This window comes from Rattus rattus, chromosome 6, assembly GCF_011064425.1.
Source record: "Rattus rattus isolate New Zealand chromosome 6, Rrattus_CSIRO_v1, whole genome shotgun sequence".
Classification (NCBI taxonomy): Eukaryota; Metazoa; Chordata; class Mammalia; order Rodentia; family Muridae; genus Rattus; species Rattus rattus.
In genome coordinates this window covers 33,710,103-33,725,358 of record NC_046159.1, presented here as the reverse complement: position 1 = coordinate 33,725,358, position 15,256 = coordinate 33,710,103, and the positions used below count along the sequence as shown (strand labels likewise).

Genomic DNA, 15,256 nt, shown 5'->3' with positions numbered 1-15,256 from the left:
ACCTAAGAAGAAGAGCTGAGCTTCAATGTGCTACCATTGCTGCTGACCTAGGGTCACAGCCAGCTTTGAGTAAGGCCAGAGCAGCCTAGACTGCCAAGTCCCTCCAGGGTGTTTCCAACCCATTTTACAAGTGAGAAACTGAGGCATAGGCAATTTAAGTCATAAGCCTAAAGATACGTAGATCACAGGAGAATGACTTATCCTATCTAACACCCGCTGGGGATGGCCAGTGAGCGTTTCCCGTAAGAGGAAACCAAGGAACAGGCTTAAGTCACAAGCCTGAAGATATTCAGGACATACAGGGTTTTAAAAGGTTACTACCAGGATCGTTAAGGAATATAGCTTCCTACTGAGGTCCTTTCACACAGGAAATCATGTTTGGACCTCACATGGGCCCCAAGAAGCGGCTGATTTCAGCCTCATTCAACAGACCGAGATGATAAGGCTATATGACACACCCATTCTACAGAAAATTCAATTCTTCACACATTTACTCAGAGCCTCCATTGTGCCAGGCATTGTGACAGAAGCTCCGGACAAAGGCCTCAGGGGACATAAAAAGGAACAGTTCTCTTTACCCTTGGCTCCTGGATAGTTCCCTGGGTGAAACCTTTCTTTTAGCAATGGGGTGTTCCCCCAAAGTCTTAAAAAAGTAAATCAGTTTTCCTATGACTCTCATTGTGGAAACTGATCCTCAATAACAATGGGAAAACTCACAGGGGGCCTTTTGTAACAGAACAATGGCATTTACCAACGTGTTCAATGGAAAGAGATCAGGTGTGTAGGTCTGGGTAAGTCAATATAACAAAATGCTATGCGATCATTACAAAACAGAAGCGAACATTTGCAGCATGGGAAAGTTTTGACAGAGCGTTATATAAGTCTGGTAGGTGACATAAGTAGGTAGCAATATCAAATATTTGATATGATCTTACACAGAGGGGGATGTGTATGCATTCTAGAAAGTACAGAAATTATAAACATGCAAGGAAATATATTTGTACAGGTATACATAAACTCTTAAAATTTCAAAGTGATTGACTGATAAATTTTCTGTTGGTTTCCATTTGGGGGCCCACATCTTCCTCCATTTTCCCAGATTGCCCACAATGCATGTATACTACACACCTAGCCACCTAAAAGGTTTTTACTCTTGTGGCCACGGGTGCTAGGGTGGCTGAGTACACCCATTCTTTCAAAGGCAAACGCAGAGGTCACATCTGAGCCAGAGAGCACAGGGTAGTCCTTATCATCTGTATTATTCAACACAAGCCTTCCTGGTCTACATCTCGCCATGACAGTAAACAATTGTCATGGCTGGTCTGGGAAAGAAGGCCCAGGGCAGATAGGGCAGCTCACCTTTTTGAAGAGTCTGATGACATCTTCACTGATCTGGGAGAGGCGGACGATGACATTGTTCATGAAGATGTCATTGAGGGTGGCGTGATCTCGGCTCTCCCGCCGAGTCTGATGCAGTACCAGATACCAACAGTTCACGGGTGAGAGGAGGTATTGATCCTTCCTGTGGGAACCAAGACAGCTCACATTGGCTTCACGTCAGTTCACATGGTCACTCGCTTTTGAGTCTCATAGTCACCTTCAAAGGAAATCTCATTACACCTTTCAGAACTATGGAAACAGGCCAGAGGACTAAGGTGACATTCCGCAGTTATAGAGTAGTGCCGGAGCTAGACCTTGGGCCTTTGACTCCATTCCCTGGGCCATCTATGCTTCGTCTGAATGCGGCATTTGCCATCTGAGAAGAATATCTCTGAATATTTTATGGTCTCTAGGCCTGTGCAGTGGGAAAGCCACAAAGACATTTCCTCTCTCCTAACCTGACTCCACTAACCCTGACAGTCCCCTGGGCTCTGGACACTTTGTTCCTTCCCTAGGGAGCGCCTGACCTCCTGGAAACCAGTGTGACAATGACTACCTTGTGAGAGTGGGCCTGGAGGGCTCGGGTTCTGCGTGTGGGAAGAGGAGCAAAGGAAGACCTGGGTACCTACAGGACAAATAAGCTTTTGTCCTATAGTGGCTGATGGCTTCTGAGACTGACTCGAGCTGGACACTACGCTATGTCACTATGGAAACAGGTCAGAAATTCATTCTCCAGCCTTAGGCCTGGAGGTCTGGGTTTTAAGAAAGCCTCGGGGCCTGTAGTGTGGGCTGCAGTCTGAGATTCTTTGACTGTGTATGGTTGCTTCCCAAGCTAATGAAACAACAGAAAATTCCTCTGCGTCTCAACCCTCTCCGAGATCCCTCTGTGGGGCTCTGTAGAAGGCATATATGCTCTCCTGTAAGAAGAAAGACAACAGGCTAAACTCAAAAGCAGTCAACAACACCATCTTAACCCAAGGTGAGGAGTTCTTCTCCAAGCCTGAATCTTTTTCTTGCTGTGCTTTCTAGTGTGGAAAGGATAAAGACCCACTATTGGCTCTGGAGAACCCTAACCCCACCTTGTTCTGCCCTATCCTAAAATGGCAAGCTCCTCAGGGAGCTGGATAAGGAAATGCAGCCACTGTGGCCAAAGCCTTTGAGGAAGGCAACTCCCATTACAACTGCACAGCCTCACCAGGGCCCAGGAGGGGTCCTGTAAAGAACTGCATCAGGGGTTTCTGGGATGTTCCTCCTTCACCACATCCCTCAGCTCCTAGAATTTGAGAAGACAAAAAAAGAGGATCCATTTAAGTTCATGATTTTTTTTTTCTTCTATCACCAAATGGGCTGAAAATCTAGGCAGCAAACGCTTGGAAGAAGAGATAGAGTTGATGGTCAGACCAGCAGCACTGGCTTGACCTGGGAATAATTGGAAATACACATTGTCAGGGTGGATACTCGATTATCTGAGGAAACATGAAGAAGATAAAAAAACTGAAGATTTGTCCTTTGCTGATAACTGGGAAGATCTATTTAAAAATCCAGTGCCAGCTAGGATCCCTGTGCATTAATTCCACAGTGGCTCCTGGGTGAGCTGTGTTTGTCCACAGGTAACTATAATACAGATTCTGCTAGGGTCTCCTTGTCAAGACGCTGAGATGATGAAGGAAGGAAGGAAGGAAGGAAGGAAGGAAGGAAGGAAGGAAGGAAGGAAGGAAGGAAGGAAGGACAGACTTGAAGAGGGAGGCTGTGTAGTTCATCAATGCAGATGTACCCAGAGCAGCCTCCAGAGAAACTCCATTCTGCTGAAGTTGCAGGAGGCCCAGGCAAGCTCCTCCCGTGCCCTTGTACTCCGATCCCTTCTGTTTTCATGCCAGGTTCTTCCTGCAGAGACATGCACACGGGCCCTTCTTGCTGCCTGGACCATACTTTGCCCCTCCTTCTCCCCTGACTGCCTCCTCCTCTTCCTTTAAGTATAGCTTAAATGACATTTCTCCTTAGAGAGCAGTTCCCTGACCATGTCTGAGCACAGCAGATTTCAAGTGTCCTCTCTAGCCCACACTGGTATTGCTCTAGAGCTTGCTGGAAGTACACACTGTCAGGAGCATTAATCAGAAACCCCAGGGTTTGGCCTGGCATCCCTGCCTCACAAGCCCTCCTGGGGACTCTGACGCATGTGTGACTTTGAGAACTTCTATGCTAAAGTTTGGACCTGAGTGTCTCTCAGTGGGCTGTGCATTAAACACTTGGTTCCCAAAGTGGTGCTGTCAGGAGATGGGAAAAATCTATAAGAGGAGGGGGTCTTTAGTTTATTGAAAGCAGAGCCTCATGAGACCCCACTCCCTTCCTCTTCCTCTTCTACACTTTCCAGTGATGGGGCTATCAGCTCTGCTGTACCATGCATTCCCACTATAATGTGCTGTGCCCTACACACACACACCGGAGACCAGAAAGCCTAACTACAAACTAAACCCACAAGACTGAGCCACAAGAGAACTTTTCTCTTTATAAGTATCTCATGGAACTTCTTATAGCTATAGGAGGCTGCCTGATACACTCTGCCTTTAATTTCCATGCCCCACCCCTCACCTTCTTGAGAGCTCTTAGAGCACAGGTAATGTTTCTGTTATACTCACTGTGCTCAGGGCCCAGCAAGGTGTTGGCTACCACAGAACAGATGGCCCTTGAGAAGAGAGATACAGAGATAGAGGCAGAGGCAGAGAGAGAGAGAGAGAGAGAGAGAGAGAGAGAGAGAGAGAGAGAGAGAGACGGACGGACGGACGGACGGACGGACAGAATAATAAATTCTCTCAGGAAGCCTTGAATTCGGAGAATACTACTAAAGGATTGTTGGCAATGAGGTTGGAAAGACAAGATAGAGGCCTGATTGCAGGCAATGTGCAGTGCCGTCGAAGTTGTTGGGGCCATGCCACCCAAGGCACAGAGGTTTGAGCCCATGCTACACACTAGAATAGCCTCAGGAACTTATGAAAATACCATGACAAAGTGATTTCAGTGCTCTTAATGTTGGTGTTTTAAAACATTCTTCAAAAGATTATACTCTATAGTCAGAATTGAGAATTCCTGTTCCAGGGCACAGGAAGTCACAGAGGTTGTTACAAATATAACCAATGTGTTTTGGAAAAAAAAATCACTGAGGGAGAATTGGATGGTGAGTTGGGTAGGTGGACATAATGGATGGATGGATGGATGGATGGATGGATGGATGGATGGATGGACGGATGGATGGATGAGTGGTATGAACATGTAGGTAGGTGGCTGAATGGAGTAGATACATGGATGGATGGGTGGGCGGGTGGATGGGTGGATAGAAAATATAGATGATGAGTGGATAGGTAGACAAGCAGGTGGCTAACTGTGGACATAAACATGAGGCTAGGAACAGAAGAACCACTCATGAAGGAATCCCAGTCCAGGTAGAGGGAGATGGTGAATGCTGGGCGGTGGCACTGGGACCACTGAGGTCCAAGCACTCCTCAACAGGGCACACTTCCTCCTGAAGAGCTGCTAGAAGCAGGAGTGGGAGTAGGAGGAGAGAACGGTGATTCTGAAATTTGGCTTTTGGGCAACTGGGAGGAAGCCAACGACACAGACTACAGAGGGCTGCAGAGAAGGAAGCCGGTTTGGGCAGAGAAGACATCCCATCTCGCTTCCTACTGCTTCCTGGGTGGTGATGGCAATGAAAGGATTAAAGGAGAGATGCCATAATTGAGCTGTTACTGAAATTGCTTCAGGGGCTGAGCTCAATCTGCGATGCAGGAACTGAACAGCATCTGGGGAATTAAATGTGTAAAAATTATGGACGTTTCAGAGAAAAGCAAAAAGGCAAGTGATTGCGAAAGGACTCGCTGAATGAGAGACTGACTTTAATGATGGCCTTTAATTAGGTTGCCCGGCCAGAACGAAATGGTAGAAGACAGGCAGAAAGAACAGAACCTGTGGGGCCGGGAGGTGGCACAGCCCAAGTCTGGGTTGTGGAAGAGTGTAGGAGGGAGGAGGTGGCGGGGCAGGAAGAGGAGACAGGGGGGCGGGGATGCAGCAGCTAACTTGTGGGTGCGTGCATTTACATGTTCATCTGTGGGTGCATTCACATGTTCATCTGTGGGTGCATTTACATGTTCATCTGTGGGTGCATTCACATGTGTTCGCCTGTGGGTGCATTTACATGTTCATCTGTGGGTGCATTTACATGTTCATCTGTGGGTGCATTTACATGTGTTCGCCTGTAGATGTGTGCATTTGCATGTGTTCACCTGTGGGTTCGTGCATTTGCATGAGTTCACCTGTGGATGTGTGCATTTGCACGTGTTCACATGCACTAGCTTAACCAGGTGCTGTGCGTGTGGAAGCTCAGATTCTCTTGCGAGCTTCTGCCTGAGCCTTCCACTTAGTAAGAAAACCACAAAAGACAGGAGATGCTGTTGTGCCTCCCCGCCCCCCATACCAGATCCAGTAGTAAGGCACTCATTGCTGTCTTCTTTCAGAAAGCACTTTCTAGACTGGGGAGTTAAAGGCTAGTGTGGACACTCCCAAGGCACAGCCTTCTGGGTTATACTCAGGTTGGCAAATTGTGCCTGGCGAATCAGAGAATAAGGTAGAGATCAAGAGCAAAAGGCCTTTAAGTATTCTTAGAGAGTTTGAGCTTCACCCTGAAGTCATCAGAGAGCCCTAGAAGGATCTAAAGTTAAAAAATGGAAAGGGATGATCTGTCCATAGTGGGACCCTGAGAGGATAGGGGGTGACATCCAAGGCCAAGAGAGAAGTGAGGGATTCAGGACCTGGGTAGTGACTGAACTTGGGAGGCCAACTGAGAGGTTTAGGATGGGAGCTGAGGAGAAAGAATTCAGCGTGAAGCCTGTTCTCTGGATGGGCACCCAGGGAAGTAAAATAGCTTTGGAGAATGAAGGAAGTGTTAGAGTTTTGGCTGGGAAGGGAGACAATCCTCTCCCCCAGAGTCTGATGAGGCTGCAACCAGAGGCACAACTCTCCCCACTCCCATGACAGGAACAAGGAAGGGACAGGCATGGGTATGTGCTTATCTGCCTTCAAAGCAGCATGCCTACCCTGAAGTCCCACCTAGCCTGGGAAACCGTGAGCTCTGCCTTCCCATCCCCTCCCCCCCTCTTTTGACACACACTTGGTCCCCAGTTAAGTGTTATCTGGTGAGGTGCATCCTGGCTAGGGGAGAACCATCACCTGACACAGCCTGGGGGTGGGGGGGTACAGTCTCACCCCACTTCCAGCTCTCACTCCTTGCTTCATGCTTGTGATTGAAGACGTGATCTGCCAGCTCTCTGCTATGGTTGTCCGCTGCCATGACTCCTCAGCCACCATTGACTCCCCTCTGGAACCCTAATGCCATCAAAATAAACTCTTTCTCCCATAAGTCACCAAAAGCAACAAACACACCAGGTGAGCTGTCCACAGCCAGGATTCAAGCTGGAGCTAGTCATTCTGTAGAAGGGCTCCAGGCCCTCACCAACACTTCAGCGGCCACCAATAAGAGCCACCAAGGTGAAACAGAAAGATGCCTGGCCCAGGGAGGGGTGCTGTCCTATGCCTACCTTCTATGGATGTAACCATGTAAAGGTTGCCTATGCTTGTGGCCTAGCTGTTCAAACCATGTCACTGAACACCGGAAAAGAGCTCTCTGGATATTACTCAGTGGCTCAACCGTGCAATGCCTTTATGATGGGCACTCTATAGGGCCAGGCTCCACGTTGGCCTTGAGCATGTGTGTTCTCCACATAGTAGACAGTGTGCTGAGGGAAGATACAGTCACTGGAGGTGTCCCAGGTGTGTGTGGAATTAGATGGCCAGAAGGTGCTAGAATGAAGGGGCACGCTGTGCTATAGGTGCTCAGAACAAGGGTCTGGAGACCTGACTGAGGTTCGCTGAAGTGTCTATGAGGAGAGAGGAAAGGTACGAAGAATTAGAGGCGGCTAAGGGAAAGGACTAGAAGAGTGGCTTCCTGAGGGGCAAGGAGTTTGGTGCATGCATTTAAGGGACTAAGTAAAGGCAAGTGAAGGATGGGAAGCAAGATACATAGGGGTGGGAGTTGGGGGCAGAGGCTGGAGGGCCCGTGGGGCTGCTGGGTCCTGGGGTGCCTGCCGCCTCCTCCCATACACCATCTGCATTATGTTGGGGCTGCAGAAAACAATCCCAGAGCACAGGTGACAGATGAGGGTGGAGACTCGGGAACCTGTGCTTCCTCTCTACTTTTCCTGAGGTCCCCGTTCTTTTTTCAAAATGGCCCCCAGGGATGATATCTAACTTACTCTGCTACCTTTCCCTGCTGCAGTTCCCCTTTCGGTAGACATTAAAAGGAAGGGAGCCAGCCAGTCTTCCCTCATCTCAGGCACACTAACTCTTTGCTTTTCTCGTCTTGCACCGAAGCCTCTCCCCGGCAGGCAGGCAGAAGCCGCTGAACTAGGACATAAGGGTAGAACTTCCGCAGATGTATATATTTTCTTCTTTATGGCTAGAAACTAGCAATGAGCATTTCTGGTGAGTCACAGCTTGCTCGCTTTCTTTGGCTAAGAAAGGTGGGAATGAGGTTCCAAGAGATTGAAGCTGGAGAGGCCAAGCCTTGCCAAGCTGGTGAGTTAGGAAAATGAAATTAGCAGCAAGCTAGCTCTGCCAGCTTCCCGGCTGGGGGCTGGAAAATTCCGCTTAGCAAACAAAACCCAGATCCAAGCCTGCAGAACCCAGGAGGCACGTGGATCTAAACCCACTGTCCTGGGATCTAGGGATCCGGAGAGCATAAACCCCTGCACCTGACATCCTCTTCAGGCATCAGATCCCCATCTTTGGTCAAGTCCTGAAATGAAAACCTCTGCCCCATTAAGAAATACCTGGGCAACCTCACCATCTCCTCCTGTACAAACCTCTGCACCTTGGTTTATCTGACAGGAAAATGGGCATGACACGTGGTATATACAGAACCAAGTAAAAGAATTGCCTACCCAAGGCTTGTCTGGCCAGTTATTTCACCCTTCAACTGTGAGTCCTGAGAACCCCACCAAGGCCGGCCCGCAAGTCCCTTCTCTGTCCTTTGGAGAGAATGACTCATGCCCTGACTTTCCATGCCCCACTGGAATTCTTAGAAAGATGCACGAGGTGAAGGCTGATGGATGGATTTGCAAAGTATAAGGTCCTATATAATCCTTAAAGTCCACTATTATTCCCCCTACCTAAGTGAATGGAGATAGAACTGACCTCCTACCTAGATATCTCTCTTTAACTCTACCACCATTCTTAATACAAAAACCAGAGTGCTGTTGGTGCCTAGGTGAAATATATGTGTGTACACAGGCACAAGTAACACAGAAACTGGCCGATACTTCGTAATTCACTGATCAGGATCTCTGAGGATCCCAGGAAAGGTTTGTGGGAGCCGTGAGAACCACATGGAGAACCAAGAAGAGGAGAAGGAGCTGTAGCCGTCACAAGGAGCCTCAGAGCCCCACCACAGAAGGGAAAAGAATGTGGTGATGGAAAGTGGAGGATACAGAAGGTGGAAGGCAGAGGATGATGGGAGAGGGAAAGTGGGTGATAGAGAGGAAGATAATGGGGGTGGAGGATGGACGGCGGAAGGCAGAAACCAGACATGATGGGAAGTCGCTGTGATGGAAAACAGATGGCAGGGGATACAGGCGCTGAGCTGATGGACGGGCAAAGAGAGAAGGCAGATGGTGTACAGAACGGAAGATGGTGGTCGAAAGGTAGACAGAAAGTGGAGACGACGAAAGATGGAGGGTGGAAGGGGAGGAGACACAGTGGGGAAGACAGAGGTGCAGGAAAGTAAAGAGATGTCGGAGGTGACAGGAGGTGGACAAGGACAGTAGGATGTAAATGTGACCGACATTGGAGCTGGCAGAGGCTGGAGGGGAAGGTAAAGATGAGGGAAGGTGATAACTTTCTATAAGGAACTGGAGATGGACCCCGCTGTGAGTTGGTGCTGACATCAGGATTATGGCGTCCCAAACCCAGGCTCAGTATCTGCCTTTTGTTTTAAATGTGTGTGTACACGTGCGCATGTGTGTGCTTGAGTGTGTGTGGTGTGTGTGCTTGCATGTGTGCTAGAGTGTGTGTGTGATGTTTGTGTGTAGCATGTGTACATAATATGTGTATATGTGCTTTTGTGTATGTGCATGGTGTAGTGTGTGTGTGCTTTCGTGTGTGTATATGTGTGCTTTCATGTGTGCATGTGTGTGCTTGCGTGTGTGTGTGTGTGTGTGTGTGTGTGTGTGTGTGTACATGTGCATGTGTGCATACCCACACACAGCAGGACTCCTCTCTTTCTCTCTACACATTATTCCCGAGGCAAGGTCTCTCACTGAGCCTAGAGCTAGGTCAGCAAGCAGCCCCAGTGACCCCCTGGCCTCCACCCTCACCATAGCTGCTACACACAAGTGCAACTGCAGCTGGCTTTTACTTGGGTTTTGAGATTTGAGCTCAGATCTTCATTTGGGAACAGAGAACATTCTTACCCACAGAGCCATCTCCCCACTGCCGTCTTTTTCTGAAGGTATTTTATGAAGAACTTTCCCTAGTCATGGTTTTCTTTTTGTCAATGCTTGCCATAAATAGAAGGTAACCGAGAAAGGTAATTATAAGGGAAACAAACAGCACTATGTATTCTTGGGCTGGTGCTGAAGCCTGAGGTTTGTTGAACGATTACAGAAGTGTTACTAGTGCAGGAGCATCAAGGAGGCTGTCTTCACAAGGCTAACAGAGATTAAGTTATGGCTCAGGGAGAGCCAGTGAGCCTTCCATCCTGCATGCGTTATGACAGTGGAGAGACATCAAGACATGAAGGCAGAGATAACCACAAAGAGACAGAGTGATGAGAAATGCCCCCCTTGCTTTCAAGTGCCTAGTGGGATGAAGGTGGTAGGCCAGATCTACAAACTGTATGGTTCCTTAAAAATCTGACCTGAGCTCTGCGAGACCCACAGCCAGCCAAGCCCGAACAGAGGCTTTCCACAAGAGCCTTCCGCAGACCCCTGATGCCCACACAGGTCTGGTTAGATAGGTGACTCCAAGAAAGCACTAACCCAGGCAGAGAGCTGAGGGAATGGGTCTGCCATGTGGCAGCCCAGCCAGAGTTGATAAATCAGGATCCGAATCCTGCCTGTGCTACCTGCAACTACAGATGTGTCCTTGGCAAATTAATTTCCCTAAACCTTATTTGCTTCAACTAGGAAAATAAAGAATTATCTGTCCCTCATGTCACAACATCTATCATGTAGCTGGCATAAGATGGCCACTGTTCACCTGGAAAGGTAGGAATTGGGGAACCTGGAACAGGTTAGTGCTATGATTCTGACCACTGAGCAGTCATAATGATCAATAGAGATACAAGTCTGTCCTGAGGGCTTCCTCACCCCTTCTCCCCAGACCTCTTCACCTCCTCTACACGCCAGTCTCAAATGACACATTGCAACACTGCTTCCCTGTCAAGCAATAACCCGGAAGGCTAAATCTCAATTACACTATCGTTTAGAGACACACTGCAGCTGTGCACACCATGGCACCTTTTCCCCAATAAAAAGCACTTTCCTGGGCTGGAGAGATGGCTCAGCGGTTAAGAGCACCGACTGCTCTTCCAGAGGTCCTGAGTTCAATTCCCAGCAACCACATGGTGGCTCACAACCATCTGTAAAGAGATACCCTCTGATACCCTCTTCTGGTGTATCTGAAGACAGCTACAGTGTACTTATATATAATAAATGAATAAATCTTTTTTAAAAAAAAAAGCACTTTCCTGGAAATGAAGTCAGCTGTTCTCTGGGGTCCTCCCTCTCTCTCTCTCTCTCTCTCTCTCTCTCTCTCTCTCTCTCTCTCTCTCTCTCTCTCTCTCTGCTTTGTGAAGCTGGAAGACACTCCGAACTGTTCTGGCACTGAAGATCTCCATAGAATAGTAAATAGTATTCGGTATCTAGCCAAGCACCGCCCAGCTCTTCCCAAACTCTGGCTTTTCCCCCAAATATTTCTAGTGTGTTTGAACATAATTTCCTGCTTTCTTTCTCTGTGATCCACAGCATCACTTAACCCTGGGCAGGGGACTGTCATGAGTCATATTCCCCCTGAAGGGCAAACACTACAGGAACTCAAAGGAATAGGAATAAAAGGGGCCCCAAATGCAGAGCACTGTTGGAGAAGAACGCCATTACACTTTGGAGTGGGTGCACAGCAGAGCTTTGCAACAGGGATCTGTGGAAAGCTAGTTTGTAAAGTATAACTACTTACCTTGGGGAGGGGAAAGTCTATTGCCAGATAGCTTTCAGATGGAAGACAACAGGCTTACTTAGCACAAACCTCTCACTCAGTCTTCCACACACTGTGCTGGCACACTGAGCATGGCGGTGTATGCCTTTACTTCTGGCCCCCAAGAGTCAGAGTGTGTAATTCTCTGAGTTTCCAGAAATGTTAGTGATTCCCAAATACGGAATTTCTTTTTCTTCTTTCTTTCTTCCTCTTTCTTTCTTTCTTTCTTTCTTTCTTTCTTTCTTTCTTTCTTCCTCTTTCTTTCTTTCTTTCTTTCTTTCTTTCTTTCTCTTTCTTTCTTTCTTTCTTTCTTTCTTCCTCTTTCTTTCTTTCTTCTCCTCCTCCTCCCTCCTCCTCCTCTTCTTCTTCTCCTCCTCATTCTCCGACTCCTCCTTCTCCTCTTCCTCCTCTTCTTCCTCCTTCTCCTACTCTTCCTCCTCTTCTTCCTCTTCTTCCTCCTCCTTCTCCTACTCTTCTTCCTCCTTCTCCTACTCCTCCTCCTTCTTCTTCTCTCTTTCCCCCACCAAATATCTCAAAGTATTGGTATTTTAGAATATGCATCTCTTAGGGAAGAAAGGTCTTGGTTACAGAAATTCTCTGTCTCTCCAGACCTAGACAACTTGTTTGGACCAGGCCACCCATCTACCTGAGAAGCAGGGTCAGGCCCCTATATACTACCCTCCATGGCATCTTCCTGCTTGGGTATGCTCCTGTTTCCAGGCCATAAAAAGAAAAGCCAGGCTCCCCAAGGCCTGCTCCAGAAAGGGTAATACCGTGATTTCTATGCTGGTGACAAGGAAGGCCAGTGCAGCCTATGGGAAGACTGAAAACTTTTTGTCATCTAGAAAACCATCAAAGTTTCTGGTCACCAGAACCCCCAGAAAGGCTTGCTGAAGCCCCAGAGCTTCTGATGCAAAGGCTGGGTGAGGCATTTTGGACTAGCCTCTATGTGGCCTTCCCTATACACTATCCCTTTGGTGGTCCCCATTCTCCAGATAGAAGTCAAGTTCACACTGTCCTCACAGCAATGCAACACCAAATGGTTTCATCAGTCTCAGTGTGTGAATGGCACACTCCCCTCTACAGCAACTCTAACTACCATTGGACTAATATTCAATCAACATTTGTACCAACCATGGCTCAAGCCTTCTACTGGGTGCTAGAAACTTCACTTTCCAGCCACCCACCATGTCATTTCAGTCTTTGAAACCCAGTGCTATCCACAAGGGAAAGACCAAAGTCTCAGCCCAGGGGACTAGCTCTGCATCGCTCCCATTTTAAATCGTTCCCATCTCACGTCACTGAAGGATGACAATCTGGAACCACCCCTACTCTACAAATGTTCAACCATCCCCAGAAGAGACCTGAGAGCCAGCATCAGCACTGTGATGGTGAGAGAACAACTCGTGAGAGGTTAGTTCTCTCCTTCTACCATACGGACTCTGGGAATCAATGTCAAGTTGACAGGCTTGGCAGCAAGCCCCCTTAACCTTTTAAGCCACCATCACAGCCCCTAGGCCTTTCTTTAAATCAAGGGCCACACAGAACTTGCCCCAGCTAATCTGGCCCTAAATTTAGCCCCTTCCACAGCTGTAAACATCCCCAAAGCCCAGGCAGATTGGGAAAAGCCTGGGCCTTAGGGACAAGTGGTCCATAGCACAAAAGGAAACTCCCTGACCTAGAGTTGGGGGATGTGAGGTCCTGTCCCCAGTCTGTCCCTAACCAGTGCTACCTTCAGCAAATCTCTGAACCAATTCTCTCAAGTGAACTGCACAAGCCAAGAATTTAAAAATTCCACTCTCCCCTCCTTCCTCGGTCCTGTTTACAGCATCCAATCTCTGCCCCCAGCTAGGCTTCCTGCAGTGACAGTATAACAAGCCCCAGGGCTCTCCTCCAGCCCTGAGAAGCAACCTGGCAGCTTGGGCATCCTTAAGGGAAGAAGCTGTGGGACAGATTGGCTTCCTGAGACATCCAGGCTGAAGGACCAGAGCGTAGCACAGACCCCATGAATAGAAGTGGCACCCGGGGGCCAAAGGTGTGTCAGCCTGGACAGAAAACTCAACTTCCAAAAGCCGTCAAGGCGGGCCCATCACATTAGCATCATGTCAAGGATCTACCCCAGCTGCACTGGCCTGGGTGACCCCTAATTAGACTTTCATAGTGTGACAAGAAGCCCACTTGGCCCGATTGCCAGCTGGGGCTCCCATCCATCTGGTGACTGAGTTAATGAACCCATGAGGGGCTAGTAGGGCTCATTACAGACAAGGTGAGGGAATAAGAGATCCCTGTATCCTCGAGGTCTGCCCTCTTCCCTCTCCCCCATGCTCACACTTAAGGTGTGAGGGGAGCTGCTTTTAAGTCAAGAGGAAGCATGGGCAAGTGATGAGACCCACCACTGTGCACACCCCTGTGGACCGCTCTAGCAACAACTCAGAGTGTAACCAGAGGTCTTCCAACCTGCCAGGTCAGACAGAGAGCCTTGGGACTGGGAGCTCAGGGCGTGTGCAGCTAGGTAGGAGGGCTTCTGTGCTCTAAATAGTAAGATAGGGATGTGTTTAAGTACTGACGTCCTCCAGACCAGCAAAGAAGAGGAATGATCTGTGGACTAGGTCCATGAGAAGACATTCTAAGGACATAGAGGGCAAGCTGGTACCCAAGTAAAACCCAACTAGATAAAGCCAGGATGTGCGGGAAGGAGGTACTGATCTAAGCTGGGCATAAATGAGTGCAACTCAAACTCACTAATCTACTGTCTACAGCACCCTTCTGCATGGAAGTCATCTCTACCTTTACTTGTTGCATGAGAACAACTAGCTCCTGGAGGCAAGAGGAAGTTGCAGAACCTTTGCAGGACTTCGCAGGACCTTGCAGGTCAAGGTCCAGTCCTGGCTTCCTCCTCCAGTTTTGACCTCCTTGTTTGGCCAATTGCGTCTGCCAGCAACCCTCCCGCCCGGCGCCACCTCCCATCCCAGGACCCGCAGCCAATTTCTCACTTGAACTGGTGCTCCCGGGAGCTTCGAATCTTGGAGGAGAAGCGCTCGGCCAGCTTCTCCAGGCTGCGGGAATACTCCAGCTCGATCTCAGCTTTCCTGCGGAAGAACTCCTGCAAGTCTTGCAGCAGCTGCAGCCGCGACTCTGACTGCTGCTCCAGGCATTTGAACTGCTCCACCAGCTGCGTGCGGATCTCTGCGGGAGGCAAGGAACTGAACATCAGGCGATGGCTGGAGACAGCAGTGGACCCATACCCCTCAGAGCCCCCAGCCGGAGCCCCAGTTTTGCTAGGCTGAGGTTTGGCACAGGCCCCTTTCTCCTATACAGTCTAACCTACCGTTTCCCAGACTTGAGTCACCCCAAGTTGCGGCTGATGTTTCTGACTACTGCTCAGGCCACTGGCTACATTGTTACTCCACGTGATGGGAGGATTGACTAACTTTTCTCAGTGTAATCAGTTTGCTTAGACTAAAAGGCTGTATACTAAGCTCCAGAAAAGGGGGAGGGGGCTCAGAAAAAGCCTGGGATATCAGAAATAAGTTCTATGAAAACAACAGTTTTTAAATCCTATTTACATGTTACAACTAGGGTT

General features: G+C 48.7%; 1 protein-coding gene across 2 annotated transcripts in view; it reads right to left on the bottom strand.

Annotated features, from left to right (window-relative positions):
- Srgap3 (SLIT-ROBO Rho GTPase activating protein 3) overlaps positions 1-15,256 on the bottom strand; it is a 225,403-nt gene that overhangs the window by 97,321 nt on the left and 112,826 nt on the right. For both annotated transcript variants that reach the window (XM_032905978.1, XM_032905979.1), the window contains exons 2-3: positions 14,667-14,859; positions 1,360-1,522 (exon numbers count right to left, since the gene is read on the bottom strand). In XM_032905978.1, the coding sequence (XP_032761869.1) occupies positions 1,360-1,522; positions 14,667-14,859 (356 nt within the window). The remainder of the gene's footprint in view (positions 1-1,359; positions 1,523-14,666; positions 14,860-15,256) is intronic.